Genomic DNA, 19,515 nt, shown 5'->3' on the forward strand with positions numbered 1-19,515 from the left:
AAATTCCGCATCCCGGTGACCCGTCTCGTCAAGCCGCTCTACATTTCCGCGGTCAACGGAGTCAGATTGGATTGCATCGTGCGTTACCGCATAGAACCCCTCTTGATGTGCATTGGACCCCACCACGAAAGGATTGAGTTCTTCGTCCTTCCCAACTGTACCTCTGAGGTCCTCCTCGGTCTGCCATGGCTCCGGCTTCATTCTCCCACCCTTGACTGGACCACCGGGGAGATCAAGAACTGGGACCCTGCTTGCCACAAGAGATGCCTCTCCCCCCCTCCCAGTCCCGTCAGTTAAGCCTCAGTGCCTCCTCATGGCCCCCGTCCTTGTGTCACCCTGCCCCGTGCCAAGCTTCACCCTCTGCCCTCCCTCCCCATTCCCACTCCTGCTGTACTGCCTGCCCTTGAGGAAACCCTCCATTCACTCCCGGTGTCCTCGTCCCAGGTAAAGCAGTTGTCGGACAAAAAAAGGGGGAGACCTAAGGGGGGGGGTACTGTTACGCCTAGCGCTCCGGGTCCCCGCTCCTCCCCGGAGCGCTCACGGCGTCTCTCTCCCTGCAGCGCCCCGGTCAGTCCCGCTGACCGGGAGCGCTGCACTGACATGGCCGTCGGGGATGCGATTCGCACAGCGGGACGCGCCCGCTCGCGAATCGCATCCCAAGTCACTTACCCGTCCCGGGCCCCTCCTGTCATGTGCTGGCGCGCGCGGCTCCACTCTCTAGGGCGCGCGCGCCAGCTCTCTGAGACTTAAAGGGCCAGTGCACCAATGATTGGTGCCTGGCCCAATTAGCTTAATTGGCTTCCATCTGCTCCCAGACTATATCTGCTCACTGCCCCTGCACTCCCTTGCCGGATCTTGTTGCCTTGTGCCAGTGAAAGCGTTTAGTGTTGTCCAAAGCCTGTGTTACCTGAACTCCTGCTATCCACCTTGACTACGAACCTTGCCGCCTGCCCCGACCTTCTGCTACGTCTGACCTTGCCTCTGCCTAGTCCTTCTGTCCCTCGCCTTCTCAGCAGTCAGCGAGGTTGAGCCGTTGCTAGTGGATACGACCTGGTTGCTACTGCCGCAGCAAGACCATCCCGCTTTGCGGCGGGCTCTGGTGATCACCAGTAGCCTCTTAGAACCGGTCCACCAGCACGGTCCACGCCAATCCCTCGCTGACACAGAGGATCCACTACCTGTAAGCCGAATCGTGACACTTATGGTCCTTAGGAAAGATGAATTTTTGGAGGAAGAGATCAAGGCCTTCTGGCAAATCAATAAAAACTCTGCAGATATTAGGGTAGTGTGGGATGTGTTTAAAGCATTTTTTAGGGGGCTGTTATTTGGGGAGATTAATAAGAAAAAAAAGATCTTTAGAAATAGAGAAGAATAAATAAACTCAGTTAAGGAAGCAGAAAATTAGTTCTCTGCATCAAATAATATCCCTGATTTAAACAAATTAAAAAGGGCCCAAAGGGTGTTAGGTTCGTGGCAAAGGGAGAAAGCGCAGAACAAGGGAGGGAAGCCCAATGCTATGCTGGCCCGTCTAGTAAATTCCCAGAGTTCTAGTGAGATAAGTGGGTCTATATACAATAAGGATGGGGAGATGGTGGAGGAGATTGAGAAGGTAGCTGAGGTATTTGAGGAATTCTTCAGTAAGTTATATAACTCAGAATCTCAGGTAGCGGAGTCTGAAATCATGGATTATTTGCAAGAGGTGAACCCACCCAGAATTACAGCACAGGAGGGTTTAGATTTAGACTCCCCTATTAGTTTGAGAGAGGTGAGAGAAGTGATTTTAGCCTCCCAGAGAGATCTGCCCCATTGTCCAGATTGGCTTCCGTTTGGAATTTATACAAAATTTGTCAATGTATTGGCCCCAATAATATTGGAGATTATTAATGAATCCTGTTGGAAGCTCACATTTTGTTGATTCCAAATAAAAATAAAAATATGTTACATGTGGAATCATATAGACCAATATCCCTATTGAACGCGGATGCGAAAATTTTGTCCAAGATCTTGGCTAACAGATCTTATCAGGTTATAGGGAATTTGATCAGAAAGGACCAAACTGGTTTCATTCTGCAGAGAAGTCTGTACTCTAATATTGAGAGGGCATACGGGAACATTCAGAGGGGGAGGGTAAGCTCCGCTCCATCCTGTCCTTGGACACAACTAAGGCATTTGACAGCGTGGAGTGGAGCTTTATGTGGGAGGCGCTGAGGGCATATGGGGTTGGGGTGAAATTTATAAATTGGATTAAGCTCTTGTACGTGCAGCCAACTGCAAGAATAATTTGGGGAAAAACATTATGTAAAGGATTTGCACTGGGTAGAGGGACCCGACAAGGGTGTCCCCTCTCAACCCTTCTGTTTGCATTATATATCAAGCCTTTAGCTAATATGATTAAGAAGCTTTCTAAGGTGGAAGAGCTTTTTATGAATAAGGAAGAACATAGACTCTCCCTGTATGCAGATGACCTCCTCTTCGTCAAGGACCCGGTAGTGGCATTGCCAGAGATTATTGGGGCCTTTTCAAGGTTTGGGAGATATTCAGGGTTAAAGATCAACTGTCAGGAGTCTTATATAATGCCCATCAGATTCTGTTTGGAAGAGAGGGAGGTCCCACCTAAAATAGTGAAAGCGGATGAGGAGTTGGGGTATTTGGGAGTCAAAATCACAATTGATCCTTACAGATTTACGGAAGTCAATTCGAATCCCCTAATAAAGAAAATCGAAAAAAAGATGCAGGTTTGGGGGAAACTTCCCCTTTCTATGGCCGATAGAGTGCCTTTGATAAAGATGATAATATTGCCCCAGGTCCTTTTCCTACTGAATGCCGCTCCAGTATGGATTCCGGAATTCTGGTTCGATCAATTTCATAGGAAATTAGATTGCTTCATATGGGGGAGGAAGAGGCCAAGACTTAAATATGAGGTTTTGTGCACTAAACCCGATGAGGGGGGTTGTGCGGCACCGAACTTCAAACTTTATTTCTTGGCCTGAAGAATCAAATTTGCATTGGGGTGGGATAATCGGTCTTGCCTGCAACATTGTAGTTTGATTAAGGGGTGTAATGGATATGGGGTGATGCAAAGTTTAGAGGCAAAACAAATAGACACTATTTATTCATATGGAGAGATGATATTGAAGGGTTGGTATCTAATGAAAAAACTTATAGGGGTAAAGGGGAGCACGGAGTTCACACCTTTATGGTATAACCAAAATTTGGCAGAATTCCTGAAAATGGAGGATACCAAATTTTGGATTAAATATGGGGTTAAATATGTATCTCAAATAATGGTGGGGGATAAGCTGATAGCATTTAATGAATTAGTTAATAAATATGCACTAAATGGAAATCAATATTTTAGGTTTCTCTCATTGAGTTACGCATTTCACAGTTTGGAAAGTAAAAATGACTAATTAATTCAGAATCAGGTAGTGTTAGATTTAATCAAGAAAAATTAGCAGGGGAAGAAATTTATGGTCACAATGTATGGGTTATTGGTGAAGGAAGGTATGAAGAGATTTAATATGAAGTATAGATCACTTTGGGCAAAATAGCTGGGGGAAATGTCAGAAACCCAATGGCAGAGTATATTGAAGAACATTCTTAACATCTCAATTAATAATAACTATCATTTTACTCAATTACCCATAGTGTAAAATACGTATTTGGCTCCGAAACAGATGGCTAGAATGGGCTTTCAAGCTGGCTCTGTATGTCCAAGATGTGCATTGAGTGAAGCAGACTTTGTCCACGTATTATGTGGGTGTCTCTGACTATTGGGCAGAAGTCAGGAACAATATCAATCGGAAATTATGGGTAAACATAGAACTAACAGGTAGACAAGTAATATTAAGGGCATCTTCTCAATGTGGTAAACATATACACTTAATTAATAAAGTCTTGTTCTGTGCTAAGCTGTTAGTGTTAAGGGTATGGTTATCAGTGCGAGTTCCAAGTGTTGATGAATGGCTGAATTTAATAGATAAAATAAAAAAATATGAACACTTGAAGGCACAGTCCTCAATAAAACAAAGGCAGAGATGTAAAAGGATTTAGAAACAGTGGTAGACCACAGTAGGTAAAATGAGTTGCATTTTGGGAAATCCATTTTTTTTCCTCCTTTGCTCCAGGGCAGGGAGGGGGGTTTGATATATTGTTTTTTTGCTTTTCTATTTGTTTTGTGCTTTGCTTGTTTGTATTTGGATAGACGGGACCCCTTGAGGAGGACCGTGTTTGTATTGTAACATGGATCTGATCTGTCAATAAAGGGAAAAAAAAGAAAATAAAAAAACATACAAATTTCGGTGCATGTGGTTAGGATTTTTTTTAAAGTAGTAAAATAAAATAAAATTGGGTATCCTTGTAACTGTATGGACCTACAGATTAAAGAAAAGATGTAATTTTTACTGACAAGTTGTAACACTCACATTTCAGACAGGAACTCCGGTGGATGTGGATCCGCTGGACCTGTGTGCCAGATGACTCGGACCGTACAAGGGAGCGGAGTCTAAGGTTCCGCTGGTTTTCACCAGAGCTCGCCGCAAAGCGGGATGGACTTGCTGCGGCAGGCGGCACCCAGGTCACTACCCCTGGCATGACTCGACCACATAGGCGGCTGAGGAGATGCGGGGCACAGGAGGGATAAGGCAGCTCGTAGTCAGGATAGCAGAAGGTCAAGGCAGGCGGCAAAGTAGCATAGTCAGGACATAGCAGGAGGTCAGTAGGCAGGCGGCAGAGGAACAAGGTCAAGTAACAGAGCAAAGGATCAGATACACGGTAAGGCAACTCTCAGGAATGCTTTCTCTCAGGCACAAGGCAACAAAGATCCGGCAGGGAAGTGAGGAGGGTGGAGTAATGAGCCACAGATGAATTACACTTATGAGCGCACTGGCCCTTTAAATCTCAAAGCTCCGACATGCGCATGCGCTAGGGGACGGGGACGTGCATGCCGGAGCAGAGAGGCAGAGGCTGGGGCAGGAGAAGCACCAGGTGAGTGACGGACTGGGGCTCGCATGCGGGCGCGTCCCGCAATGCGAGTCCCAGCCCCGCTGGCAGCAGCAGGTGACGGGACCATGCGCTCACGACCAGCGTGTGTGGCCAGGGCGCATAACGTAACATTACCCCCCTTTGGTATCCCCCTCCTTTTACGAGTCAGAAAACTCCTGAGAAGGTCACGGTCCAGGATATTCTCCTCAGGCTCCCAAGATCTCTCCGCAGTACCGTAACCCTCCCAGTCGACCAAAAATAATTGTTTACCTCTCACAGTTTTTGTAGCAAGAATCTCTTTAACTTTGAAGATGTCAGAAGAGCCGGAGACAGGTGTGGGGACAAGATTCTTCTGAGAAAACCGGTTTATGACAAGAGGCTTGAGGAGAGAGACGTGGAAGGAATTGGGAATACGTAACGTAGCAGGTAGACAGGGTTTGGAAGAGACAGGGTTGTTTTTTTGTAGAATCTGGAAGGGACCAAGGTAGTGAGGACCGAGCTTGTAACAGGGGATCTTGAAGCGGATGTACTTGGATTAAAGCCCCACCATGTCACCAGGAGAGAAGGATGGAGGAGGTCTTCTAATTTTATCCCCTTGCGCCTTCATGTGTGAAGAAGCCTGAGATAATGACTGCCGGGTCTGTTGCCAGATGGTAGAGAAGTCATGGACCAGCTCATCAACAGCAGGCACACCAGAGGAGACTGGGAGAGAAAGAGGAGGACGGAGATGGAATCCGTAGACAACAAAAAAGGGAGACGACCTCGTGGACCCGGAATCCTTATGATTATATGAGAATTCAGCCCAGGGAAGAAGGTTGACCCACTCATCTTGGCGAGCTGAAACAAAATGCCGAAGATAAGTCTCAAGGATTTGATTAACCCTCTCCACCTGACCATTGGACTGAGGGTGGTAGGCCGAGGAGAAGTCCAGATTGATGTCCAGGTAGTTACAAAGGGCTCACCAGAACTTAGAGACAAACTGCAGACCTCGATCCGAAACAATATGGTAAGGAAGACCATGTAAACGAAAGTACTGCAACAAGAAGTACTTTGCCAGCTGCGGTGCAGAAGGAAGACCTGGTAGAGGGATAAAATGAGCCATCTTGGAAAATAGATCTACAATGACCCAGATGACAGTGTTATTATGAGATAGTGTCAAATTTGTGATAAAAATCCATGGTGATATGGGACCAGGGAGTCTCTGGAATGGGTAAAGGCTGTAAGAGTCCTGCAGGTCTCTGTTGAGGAGTTTTGTCACGAGCACAAAGTTTCACAGGAACAAACAAAATCAGAAACATCACGTTCAAGATGGGGCCACCAGTAGTGCTGGGAGATAAGAAGTAGAGTCTTGCGTATTCCAGGATGTCCTGCTGTCAAGGAAGAATGACCCCATTTCAGGACCTTGCGTCTCAATCTGGCGGGCACAAAGGATTTTCCGGGAGGAACTTGCTGAATCTTGGCAGGAGCTGCAGGAATCAAACGATCAGGAGGAATAATATGTCTAGGCGTGGAGTCCAAACCAATGACGTCAGAGAACCTGGAGAGAGCATCAGCCCTGTTGTTCTTGTCTGCTGGACGGAAGTGAATGTAGAAGTTGAACCTGGAAAAGAGCAGACTGAAGGTATAGAAGATTAAATGTCACCATTTCTCCAAAGCTAGCTTGATAGCGAGGAGTTCAAGATCTCCAATGGAGTAATTCCTCTCAGCAGGAGAGAAGGTCTTGCAGAAGAACCCACAAGTAACAGTCTTGCCCTTGGCGTTTTTCTGAGTAAGAACGACACCCACTCCAATAGATGAGGCATCATCCTCCAAAACGATGGGCCTCTCCGGATCAGGTCTTTTAAACACGGGAGCAGAGGCAGACTTTAAACGGGAGACGGCCTCTTCAGCCTCTTGAGGACAACATTTAGGATTAGATGCCTTCTTAGTGAGAGCCACAATTGGAGCAACCAAAAATGAAAAATTTGGGTTAAATTTACGATAATAATTTGTGAATCCCAGAAAGCATTGAATAGCACGTAGGCCCGAAGGACGAGGCCAATCCAATACTGCTGACAATTTATTTGGATCCATCTGTGAGAGACAATGTAGCCAAGAAATGGAAGAATAGATTTCTCGAACAGGCATTTCTCCAGTTTGGCGTAGAGATGATTCTTCTGTAATCGCTGAAGAACCAGACAAACATGAGTACAATGCTCCTCTAAGTTGGAAGAGAAGATCAGGATGTCATCTAGGTATACGACAACACAGATGTAGAGAAGATCATGGAAGATATCATTGACAAACTCTTGAAAAACGTCTGTAGCATTGCAGAGACCAAATGGCATTACGAGATACTCAAAATGTCCGTCACAAGTATTGAAGGCTAATTTCCATTCATCTCCCTTGCGGATATGAATGAGGTATGTCCAATTTGGAGAAGACCTTGGTACCACGTAGACGGTCAAAAAGTTCTGAGATAAGAGTTATAGGGTTAAGGTTCTTGACCGTGATTTTGTTAAGTCCCCTGTATGGAAGGAGTGAGCCATATTTCTTTCCAACAAAGAAGAAACCAGCTCCAGCAGGAGAAGAGGACTAATGGATAAATCCCTTTTTGAGATTCTCCTGGATATATTCAGCCATGGCTTTGGTCTCAGGAACCAATAGAGGGTATATCCTTCCACGAGGTAGAGTGATACCAGGCAGAAGATCAATAGGGAATTCGTAAGGACGATGTGGAGGCAGAGACTCAGCCTGTTTCTTGCCAAAAACATCAGAGAAATCTTGTTAAGATGATGGCAGACCTGGTAAAGGAGGAGGACGAAAAACTATATTAGACTGAACTGATTGGAGGCAAAGATTTTGACAGGATTGTCCCCAGCAAATAATTTCTCCAGTTCTCCAATCCTGTTGTGGAGAATAGAATTGCAGCCATGGAAGGCCAAGAAGAATCTCAGAAGTACAGTGAGGCAGTACATAGAATTCAATCTTTTCTTTATGCAATCCACCCAATTGCATGACAAGAGATTCAGTACGGAAATGAACCATACAGTCCAGATTTTGTCCATTAACAGATGAAATTAACAAGGGCTTGGCAAGCCGAGTGCCAGGAAGATGATACTTGTGGACCAAAGAAGCATCAATAAAGTCACCTGCTGATCCAGAATCCAAAAATGCTGTAGCACTGAAGGAAGACTTGGTAGAAGCGAAGACTTGTACAGAAATAGTTAAGCGAAGAGAGGTGGTATTCACACCTAGGGATGCCTCTCCTACGTGCCCTAGGTGCAAGCGTTTTCCCGGATACTGTGGACGAACAGAACAGTCTTTGAGGAAGTGTTCGGGGCTAGCACAATACAAGCACAAATTCTCACTGCGTCGTTGTTATATCTCCTGTTGCGTAAGATGGGAACGAATGACTTGCATAGCCTCTTCGGCAAGAGGCGCAGGAAACTGTAGAGGTGGATGTAGAGGTGGATAGGTGCCAGGTGAGAATATCTCTGTGTTCGGGCAGGTTCCCTCTCTAAGCGCAGTTCTTCCTGCCTTTCAGCAAAACGCACATCAATACGTGTGGCCAAGTGGATAAGTTCAATCAAAGAAGATGGAGGATCACGTGCAGCCAGGGCATCTTTTTTCCTGCTAGACAGTTTTTGAATGTGGCACACAAGGCCTCTAGAGTGCGAAATTGAACCGCGTAGTCACCAACAGAAGAATTCCCTTGACAGAGGTTCAGCAAAGCCATCTCAGCAGAAGAGGCACGTGCGGGTACCTCAAAGACACAGCGAAATTCTGCCAGAAAAGCCGTCAAGTTGGAAGCTACTGGATCCCCATGGTCCCAAAGGGGTGTAGCCCAGGCCAGGGCTTTTCCAGACAGTATAGTAATGACAAAGACCACCTTCGCAAGTTCCATCGGAAACAGTTCAGAGATGAGCTCCAAGTGCATGTAGCACTGTGTAATGAAGCCTGTGCATGACTTGGAATTCCCATCATACTTGGAAGGTAAAGGCAGACGTAGCTGGTAGCCAGAAGACACTGCAGGAGCTGGTGATGGGAGTGGGCCAGGTTGCGGTACCTGCTGCAAAAGCTGTTGCATTATAGCTGAAAGTTGAGAAAGTTGCTGCACCTGTCGGGCCAACTGCTGTGACTGATGTACCACAACGGAGGGAAGATCCGCGACTTCAGGCAGGGGTACCTTAGCGGGATCCATAGCCGGATCTTACTGTAACACTCACGTTTCAGAAGACAGGAGCTCCAATGGATGCGGATCCACTGGACCTTTGTGGCAGATGACTGGGACCGTACCAGGGAGTGGAGTCTAAGGTGCCGCTGGTTTTCAAGTCCCGCAAAGCGGGATGGACTTGCTGCGGCAGGCGGCACCCAGGTAGCTACCCTTGTCACGACTCGACCACACAGGTGGCTCATAGTCAGGATAGCAGAAGGTCAAGGCAGGTGGCAAAGTAGCTTATTCAGTACATAGCAGGAGGTCAGTAGGCAGGCAGCAGAGGAGCAAGGTCAAGTAACAGAGCAAAGGATCAGATACATGGTAAGGCAACTCTCAGGAATGCTTTCTCTCAGGCACAAGGCAACAAAGATCCAGCAGGGAAGTGAGGAGGGTGGAGGAATTTATCAATGAGCCACAGGTGAATTACACTAATTATTGAGCGAACTGGCCCTTTAAATTTTAAAGCTCCAGTGCACGCATGCCCTAGGGGACTGGGGGACACGTGCCGGTGCAGAGAGGCCGAGACTGGGGCAGGAGAAGCACCAGGTGAGTGACGGACTGGGGCTCACATGCGGGCGCATCCCACAATGAAAGTCCCAGCCCCGCCGTCAGCAGCAGGTAACGGGACCATGCGCTCACTGCGGAGAAACGGAAGCCCCAAAAATAACAAAATGGCATTGTTTTTTTAATTCACCCCACTTATAATTTTTATTTATTTATTTATTTCGCAGAAGGTTTTGTTATAAAAATAAGTAAGGTTATTAAAAATTACAATTGGTGATGCAAAAAAAACAAGCCCTTATAAGTGTCTCTAGGTGCAAAATTGAAAGTGTGAAGGGGAAGAGGGGGGAAAAAAAGAAGAGGAGGAAAAAATGAAAATGCAAAAACAAAAAATCGCCTGTTCCTTAAGGGTATATATATGTAGATATATAGATAGATATAAATAGATAGAAATATAGATAGATAGATTTTTTGTTTATTTATTTTTTTAATTCCTCCATAAAATTATATACTGTAGCTGTGCTAACTTTATACACAAGTAATTTCTGAATAAACAGACATTAAGAAATAGGAAATTATAACTTATCGTATGCCATGTGGAAATCAACCCATATATGTCATTGTTAATTAACAAGGAAGTAAAATGACTTATCATTTCTTAATTTTAGAAGTGACAAAGCATTTAACAGGAAACTAAGCTAACTTCTGGTCATATGACACTGTCAAGGTCACTTACACATGTAAATCTGATCACAACTACAGTATAATAGACAGTAATATATATTTTCTCAAGTTATGGTATTGAACTGGGGAACACCAGATTAAGTTCTTTTTGCACTTTTGTATACTAAAAACACTGCAAACAATTCTATTAAGGTGTCTAAAGTTTTAACTTGTAAAAGCCAACATCTATTTTGTGGGTTCATGAAATATCATCAATAGAAGGGGCCTCTTATATCGCCTTATAGCCCAATATGGGTTCCTAGATGCAATCTGGTACAATAGAACTGTAAGAGAAATCTAATGATTCCTCCTAAAACTGTAAAAAAATTAAAATTAATAAAGGTTTAAAAAAACATAAATTAACCCCTTCCATATTAGCAGATTAACCCCTTATGGGATCGGCGGTTTATACCTCCAGGATGATGTCCAGTATTAACCCTTTAGACCCCGCGATCAAAGTTGTTTGCGGCATCTATGTCGGGAGAAAACACTGCCGGTTAGCTCAGCAGAGCTGTTCGGGACCACCGTGGTGAAATCACGGCATCCTGAACAGCTAAGAGGACAGCGAGAGGTGCCTTACCTTGCTTCTCGCTGTTAAATCGTCGATTGGTTGCTCCATGCCTGAGAAACAAAAATAAACATATGTGGTATCGCCACATGTGTAAATGTCAGAACTATAAAAATATAATGGGAATCCAGGTAGAAAAAACAGACATGGCCGCACATCCACAATTTTGTATTATGGTCTAATTGCTTCTCAGCATAATTTCAAAAACTAACAGGTAGTTAGTATACATTTTGATCAAAAGGTACAAAGCCCACTCGCCACGTCAAGGACACCTATTAAGAGTGGGTCCCTAACGTCCCAAGCATAAAATGGTGCAGCACCGGGCGGCGCCCACCACCGCTGCGACACCAGTGCCCACAGGGGGAGCGGCCCAGTGCCACCCAAACCATTCTCCGTGCCGCATCCCCCCCCCACAGACACAGCACCGCAGCAGCAACGGATGCCGCACAGCACCACACCAGTGTGAACAAGGTGTAACAGCACACTTACCATGTGCTCCCAGTCAGACTGGGAGGCTGCTAGAAAATGAAAGGGCCATGTTTAGCTACCTGCTACTTATATAGGGTTGGGCTGAGGGGGTGGGGAGGAGTGCAGGCCAAGAAGAAAAAAAAAAAAAAAAGGAGGGGATAGAATACTCAATGTGAATCCAGGTAGAAAAAACAGACATGGCCGCACATACACAATTTTGTATTATGATCTAATTGCTTCTCAGCATAATTTCAAAAACTAACAGGTTGTTAGTATACATTTTGATCAAAAGGTACAAAGCCCACTCACAACTTCAAGGCCACCTATTAAGAGTGGGTCCCTAAAGTCCCTAGCACCAGGCGGCGCCCACCACCGCCGTGACACCAGTGCCCACAGGGGGAACGACCCACTGGCAGAGCGGTCCCAGTGCCACCCAAACCAGTCTCCGGGCTGCACCCCCACAGACACGGCGCCGCGGCAGCAATGGACGCCGCACAGCACCACACCAGTGTGAACAAGGTGTTACAGCACACTTACCATGTGCTCCCAGTCAGACTGGGAGGCTGCTAGAAAATGAAAGGGCCATGTGTAGCTTCCTGCTACTTATATAGGGTTGGGCTGAGGGGGTGGGGAGGAGTGCAGGCCAAGTGGAAAAAAAAACTAAAAAAAGAAGGGGATAGAATACACAATGTGAATCCAGGTAGAAAAAACAGACATGGCCGCACATCCACAATTTTGTATTATGATCTAATTGCTTCTCAGCATAATTTCAAAAACTAACACGTTGTTAGTATACATTTTGATCAAAAGGTACAAAGCCCACTCGCCACGTCCTGGCCACCTATTAAGAGTGGGTCCCTAACGTCCCTAGCATAAAATGGTGCAGCACCGGGCGGCGCCCACCACCGCCGTGACACCAGTGCCCACAGGGGGAACGACCCACTGGCAGAGCAGCCCCAGTGCCACCCAAACCAGTCTCCGGGCCGCACCCCCCACAGACACGGCGCCGCGGCAGCAACAGACGCTGCACAGCACCACACCAGTATGAACAAGGTGCAACAGCACATTTACCATGTGCTCCCAGTCACACTGGGAGGCTGCTAGAAAAGGAAAGGGCCATGTGTAGTTACCTGCTACTTATATAGGGTTGGGCTGAGGGGGTGGGGAGGAGTGCAGGCCAAGTGTGAAAAAAAAAAAAAAAAAAAGGAGGGGATAGAATACACAATGTGAATCCAGGTAGAAAAAACAGACATGGCCGCACATCCACAATTTTGTATTATGATCTAATTGCTTCTCAGCATAATTTCAAAAACTAACAGGTTGTTAGTATACATTTTGATCAAAAGGTACAAAGCCCACTCGCCACATCAAGGCCACCTATTAAGAGTGGGTCCATAACGTCCCTAGCATAAACCATTTATGCTAGAAACGTTAGTGACCCACTCTTAATAGGTACACATGGCCCTTTCATTTTCTAGCAGCCTTCCAGTCTGAGTGTGCTGTTACACCTTGTTCACACTGGTGTGATGCTGTGCGTCGTCCGTTGCTGCCGCAGCGCCATGTCTGTGGGGGGTGCGGCCCGGAGACTGGTTTGGGTGGCACTGGGGCCGCTCTGCCAGTGGGTCGTTCCCCCTGTGGGCACTGGTGTCGCGGCGGTGGCGGGCGCCGCACGGTGCTACAGCCCTTTCATTTTCTAGCAGCCTCCCAGTCTGACTGGGAGCACATGGTAAGTGTGCTGTTACATCTTGTTCACACTGATGTGGTGCTGTGCGGCGTCCGTTGCTGCCGCGGCGCCGTGTCTGTTGGGGGTGCGGCCCAGTGACTGGTTTGGGTGGCACTGGGGCCGCTCTGCCAGTGGGTCGTTCCCCCTGTGGGCACTGGTGTCACGGCGGTGGCGGGCGCCGCCCGGGGCTACACCATTTTATGATAGGGACGTTAGGGACCCACTCTTAATAGGTGGCCTAGACGTGGCGAGTGGGCTTTGTACTTTTTGATCAAAATGTATACTAACAACCTGTTATTTTTTGAAATTATACTGAGAAGCAATTAGATCATAATACAAAAATGTGGATATGCGACCATGTCTGTTTTTTCTACCTGGATTCCCATTGTGTATTCTATCCCCTCCTTTTTTTTTTGTTTTTTCCACTTGGCCTGCACTCCTCCCCACCCCCTCAGCCCAACCCTATATAAGTAGCAGGTAGCTACACATGGCCCTTTCATTTTCTAGCAGCCTCCCAGTCTGACTGGGAGCACATGGTCAGTGTGCTGTTACACCTTGTTCACACTGGTGGGGTGCTGTGCGGAATCCGTTGCTACCGTGGCGCCGTGTCTGTGGGGGTGCGGCCCGGAGACTGGTTTGGGTGGCACTGGGGCCGCTCTGCCAGTGGGTCGTTCCCCCTGTGGGCGCTGGTGTCACGGCGGTGGCGGGCGCCACCCGGTGCTACACCATTTTATGCTAGGGACCTTAGGGACCCACTCTTAATAGGTGGCCTTGACGTGGACAGTGGGCTTTGTACTTTTTGATCAAAATGTATACTAACAACCTGTTAGTTTTTTGAAACAATGCTGAGAAGCAATTAGATCATAATACAAAAATGTGGATCTGCGACCATGTCTGTTTTTTCTACCTGGATTTATAAAAATATAATGTTAATTAAACCGCACGGTCAATGGCGCATATGTAAAAAAATTCAAAAGTCCAAAATTGCAGATTTTTGGTCACTTTGTATACCCCAAAAAAATTATAAAAAGCGATCGAAAAGTCCCATCAAAACAATTATGGTACTTATAAAAATTTCAGATCATGGCACAAAAATTTAGCCCTCATACCTCATAAGTTATAGCGGTCAGAAGATGACGATTTTAAACATACTAATTTTGGTGCATGTAGTTACAATTTTTTTTTATAGTAAAATGCCCAATTTATATATATTTTTTTTTATCATATGTAACCGTATGGAAAGAATAATTAAACTGAAAAGAGCCTGCGTAGAATCGGAAGCCCCCAAAAGTTACAAAATAGCATTTTGTTTTTTCCATTTTACCCCACAAATAATTTTTTTCTGGTTTCGCCATAAATTTTTGGGTGAAATGATTGATGTAATTACAAAATACAATTGGTTGCACAAAAAACAAGCCCTCATATGTGTGTGTAGGTGCAAAATTGAAAGCGTTCAGATTTTTAGAAGGTGAGGTGGAAAATCCGGAAAAAAAACACAAAAACTTGCAAAAAAGTGCTAAAACGAAAAAACTTGTGGTCCTAAAGGGGTTAAATCATGCTCATTTTCCCATTTTCCATATCCGTTTAACATAATAAAAATTAACACATCTGGTATCGCTGCATGAGTAATTGTCCGCACTATTAAAATATGACATTATTTATCCCATAAATTGCATTTATTTATTTATTTTTTATAAATGTTACAATTTTTTTTCCTTTTTTCGTTTTTAGAGCAAATGTTATTGAAAAATTAAAGAAGTCATTACAAAGTACTATGGGTCCCATCAAGAAATAAGCTATTGTATGGCTGTGTAGGTTAAAAAAAAAAAAAAAAGGGTTATGGCTATTTAAAAGCGAGGAGGAAAAATTGGAAGTGAAAAAAACTAAATCATCAAGGTATGTAGGGGGTAACTGGTGCTGATCCTGTCCATGTGTTTAGATCCTGCTTTTCATCCTTTTATGGCTCCTAATTCTTTTGTTTATGTTGCTCACACTATATTCAGTTCACTGAGGAGGAGAGGATGCTTCTCTCCTTGCCGTCACTTCTTTGGTGGAAACTTCCTCCCTTACTCATCTGAGCTAACAACTGGCTGCTCTGTGCACTGAAACTCTGCGACACTCTACCGGTTCACAGAGAAGGTTAATTGACAGAGTCTTGATTGTCAAAACAGAAACACGGGCAACAACGGGCAAGACAGTGTTATGGACATTGGAGGAACCCGTAGTGGTAACAAGTATGGAGCATTTTTTCACCCGTACATTTTTTGGCACTAAGATTGTGTCACTGCAAGAGCAGAGAGGCAGCTGTCAGTGAGAAGGCAGAGAAAATGTATTACCATTTCTGCCATCCTTATCGCAGTAAAGATGATGAACTGTGCTTTCTGCATCCCATCCTGACTGTCATGTGATCACTTGGTGCTGGAAATCTGCAGGAGCTGCTTGGTGTTGGAAGACCCATATCAGTATCACAGAGAATGTCAGAAGGTAGTATTCCTCCTTTAACTGGGGCTAAAATGTCAGCCCCAGATACTGAGAATCTATTAAAAAAAATGTAATCTTAATAGGTCTTTTTTTATATACGAGGTCTGTCCAGAAAGTTTGGAGCCATGTAATATGATAAATTTAGAGATATTTATTGAAGAAGATATAAGATTTAAGAAACACATGATAATGACATCTCAGTCCCCTTCAAAGTAGGCAACTTGGGACCTCACACAGTTTGTGTCAAGATCCTGCGTCAATCTCTCAGACACAGTAGTTTTAGTAATCGCCAGATTGTCTTCTAGTTCTCGGTCTGTCAGCAGATGATATTTGTTGCTTGTAAGCATATTGTAGGCCTTCCAGATTATAAAAACCTTATATTTGTAAAAAAAATTATCAGGTTTGCGAAGGAGGATCTTCCTAGCTGTTTCTTTATATAAAAATTATTTTAAAATACAAATATAAATTAATCATAGTAAAAGTAAACTGTCCCTAGTATAGTCATCTGTATAGAAAAAAATTATTGAAATTGAAGAATTATGTTAGCTAGCATACCATAAAATATTTGTAGGTAATGTCCCAGGCCCAGCAGCATCAGTAATCCATATATTGGCTGAATGACACAGCCTGGAGGTGGCGAAAGCTTGAGGAGACCATACAGTGTCTGAATGGCACAGCCTGGAGTTGGCAGAAGCATGAGGAGACCATTGAAAATTAAGATTTTGAAATGTAAATTTTAGCTAACACTCCAAAGCTTTAGTGTCCTGGGCCCCGATGTGTGGGTACAAAGAACCAAATCTAACAAGGAATCACATGTCACATGGCTGCACAATGACAGAGCCTGGAGGTGGCATCAGTATAAGGAGACTATATAGTGGCTGAATGGCACAGCCTGGAGTTGGCCATATAGTGTCTGAATTGCACAGCCTTGAGTTGGCTGAAGCATGAGGATACCATATAGTGGCTGAATGGCACAGCCTGGAGGTGGCTGAAGCGTGAGTAGAACATATGGTGGCTGAATGGCACAGCCTGGAGTTGGCAGAAGCATGAGGAGACCATTGAATTTTAAGATTTTGAAATTGAAATTTTAGCTAACATTCCCAGGTTTTAGTGTCCCGGGTTGTTACAAAGGACCAAATCTAACAAGGAGTCACATGTCCCATGGCGGCATAATGACAGAGCCTGGAGGTGGCATCAGTATGAGGAGACCATATAGTGGCTGAATGACCGCCTGGAGTTTGCGGCAGCATGAGGAGACCATATAGTGTCTGAATGGCACAGCCTGGAGGTGGCTGAAGCATGAGGAGAGACCATATAGTGTCTGAATGGCACAGCCTGGAAGAGGCAGCAGCATCAGGAGTTCTGAAAGTGACCTGATGAGGAGACAATATAGTGGCTGAATGACACAGCCTGGAGGTGGCAGCAGCATCTGGAGTCCTGAAAGTGATCCTGTGACAGAGTGATGTGGTGGGTGGCAATACCAGTAGCCAGTGATGAAGGTGGGGGAAAAAGGTCTGATGCAGAGGAATGTCTGTAACTGGGGAGCTGCACCTTAAATCTATTTGGTACTATCCGTATTTGTGAAGTGTTGGTGTTGCACCATGGTCGATCTACTCTGATGCATCAGGCATTGGTGGGTGGAAATCCTGGCTGATCCATGCCCGATTCATCTTCACAAAGGTCAGCCTCTCCACATTTTTCGTCCTTCTTGGTTCCCAGTAGTGACGTCACTTTTACTTTATTGAACCACATCCGTATGCTCCAGATGGGATAAGCGAGGTTGAGACGCTACCGGCTGGAGCCGTCTCCCTCCTGACCCGAATATTACATCCACAGGATCCGGATTATAAGCAGGAACCCCCCCGGACGACCGGAACATCGCAGGATCCGGACCACAAGTAGGAATTCCCCGGACATTACGAGGATTCCTCCCTTCTCCCTTACAACACGCTCTAAAGGTATCGTTTACCATAACTCACAAAAATTGTAAGTACATATATTTTATACTATATATACTGACATTCCAGCAATTATAATATATATATATATATATATATATATATATATATATAAATATTAAGCCTTATTTGAGCGCTGAAATACATTATATTTATTTTTTATACTTATTATACGTATTTTTGCACAACACCAGCAGTACATAGTCGCTGTGTACTAAACCCAAAATTGCAGTCTCTCACAGACTATTAGGAATAGACTGCTGGATATTATACCATCTACAGACTTGTATAGCCAGCAGATTTGTTGTGGAACTCCTTTTCCTTCCTTTTCTTTTTTTTGGTTATTTCACTATACCTAGTCTTCTTCCATCTTTTCATATCTTACTTTTCTTTGTCACACTTATTTCTTTCTTATGTATCTGACATGTACTGTTGGAAATTTCCTGCGTCTCTTGGGAACCTAGTTGAGATTTTGTATGTAATGACAGTTCTATTTTTACTACATTATAACTCCTTTAATGGGCATGAAGTCTTAATGAGCTCCTATCTTAGGACCTTAATTACATAATCCTATATGCCTGATTCTGATAGTTTACTAACGAGACTGCACTTGACTTGTTATTGTCTTTTCTATTTTTTTTATTGTTTTGTATTTTACAAAAACCTGATGAAAACAATAAATAAAACAGTTATATAAAAAAGAATTGCTCTGAAAAATTATTCCTGCCTCCTAAGCTAAGGTTTATGAAGTTGAGGCAGCTATGTGCCCCTCTCTGTAATGCTATGCCGAAGAAAGTGACAAGGAGGTTAATGTTCGCAGCTGCAGTAAAAATCATTTTCAGTGAAAAAAAACACTGCTCTCTGTCCACCAGAACGCTGATGTGACAAGTAGGTGAAACTCTGCTGTAGTAAGCTTTTCTGTGTAATACCGTCCTATCTCTTTGCAGTGTAATGAATGAAGTGACGAGCTGCAATATGGCTACCAATTATATACAGGGGTGACTGGCTGCTGATAAGCTGCATCCTGCATGTGATTCAGGGTCATCCCACCTACCTGCCTTCCGCCTTCCCGCCTTGTCTTCCCAGCATTCCTTGCCCCATGTACTGACATGTGGATCCGCCATTTTAGATGCCCTGGAGCAAGGACGGCATTAAATGGAGTTTAATGTAGAGATTCGCGCGATAGAATCGCAGAGATATTCACATTCATTGTGAATAAAATTTTTCATGAAATTCGTAACAAATTAGGGTTCATCAGCTTCAATTTGCTTATCTCTAATGTTAATCATTATATTCACGCTTTGGATTTCCTTCGAATTTTCAAGGATAATAGAGCAAGAAATAAAATAAAAGATTTTTTTATTTATTAAACGTAACACTTCATGTACAATACACACTAAAACACGATGTCCTTATCTGTAAGTCACCACTTCCCCCTCCCTTCGGTTTCCCTCTTCCTGTTTCTCCTCTCACTTGGAAGTCCTTTTGCATTAACCAGTGACTTTTCCCTCCGACCCCGCATCTCTCTGCTTAATGGTAAAAAAGCTTCTCTTATATTTGTGGTATGACAAATGCGGATGATCTTGTGTGCATGGACAGTTATTTTAAACTATGTTTTGCTTAGTACCGATGAAAGATAAGAGCAGCTCATCTGAGTCATTGCAAAAAAAATATGTATGTATATTTGTAGCTGATAATCTTGCACTCTTCTAAGTGTTAAATTTACTAGAATTGTTTGACATACTTTGCATGTTAGATTTTTCTTAGTAAGCTTTCTACTTAATAGGGTTGTTTAAGCGGCATATAGAAGAAGGAAATGGATTAAGCTCATACAGTATAGATGACTTATTGCCCTTAAAAGGAATATGTTTTTTTTTCTCTGAAAGTGTTGTATGTTTATTTGTTAACCAGG

At 44.4% G+C, this 19,515-nt stretch overlaps 1 protein-coding gene across 1 annotated transcript in view; it reads left to right on the top strand.

Annotated features, from left to right (window-relative positions):
- The first annotated feature begins 1,516 nt into the window (after positions 1-1,516).
- Positions 1,517-19,515, top strand: part of LOC130357485 (granulocyte-macrophage colony-stimulating factor receptor subunit alpha-like) — a 139,396-nt gene continuing 121,397 nt past the window's right edge. Inside the window, exons 1-2 of the mRNA XM_056560184.1 lie at positions 1,517-1,765; positions 2,376-2,524. Coding sequence (XP_056416159.1) covers positions 1,517-1,765; positions 2,376-2,524 — 398 coding nt within the window. The remainder of the gene's footprint in view (positions 1,766-2,375; positions 2,525-19,515) is intronic.

This window comes from Hyla sarda, chromosome 2 (assembly GCF_029499605.1).
Source record: "Hyla sarda isolate aHylSar1 chromosome 2, aHylSar1.hap1, whole genome shotgun sequence".
NCBI classification, from domain to species: Eukaryota; Metazoa; Chordata; class Amphibia; order Anura; family Hylidae; genus Hyla; species Hyla sarda.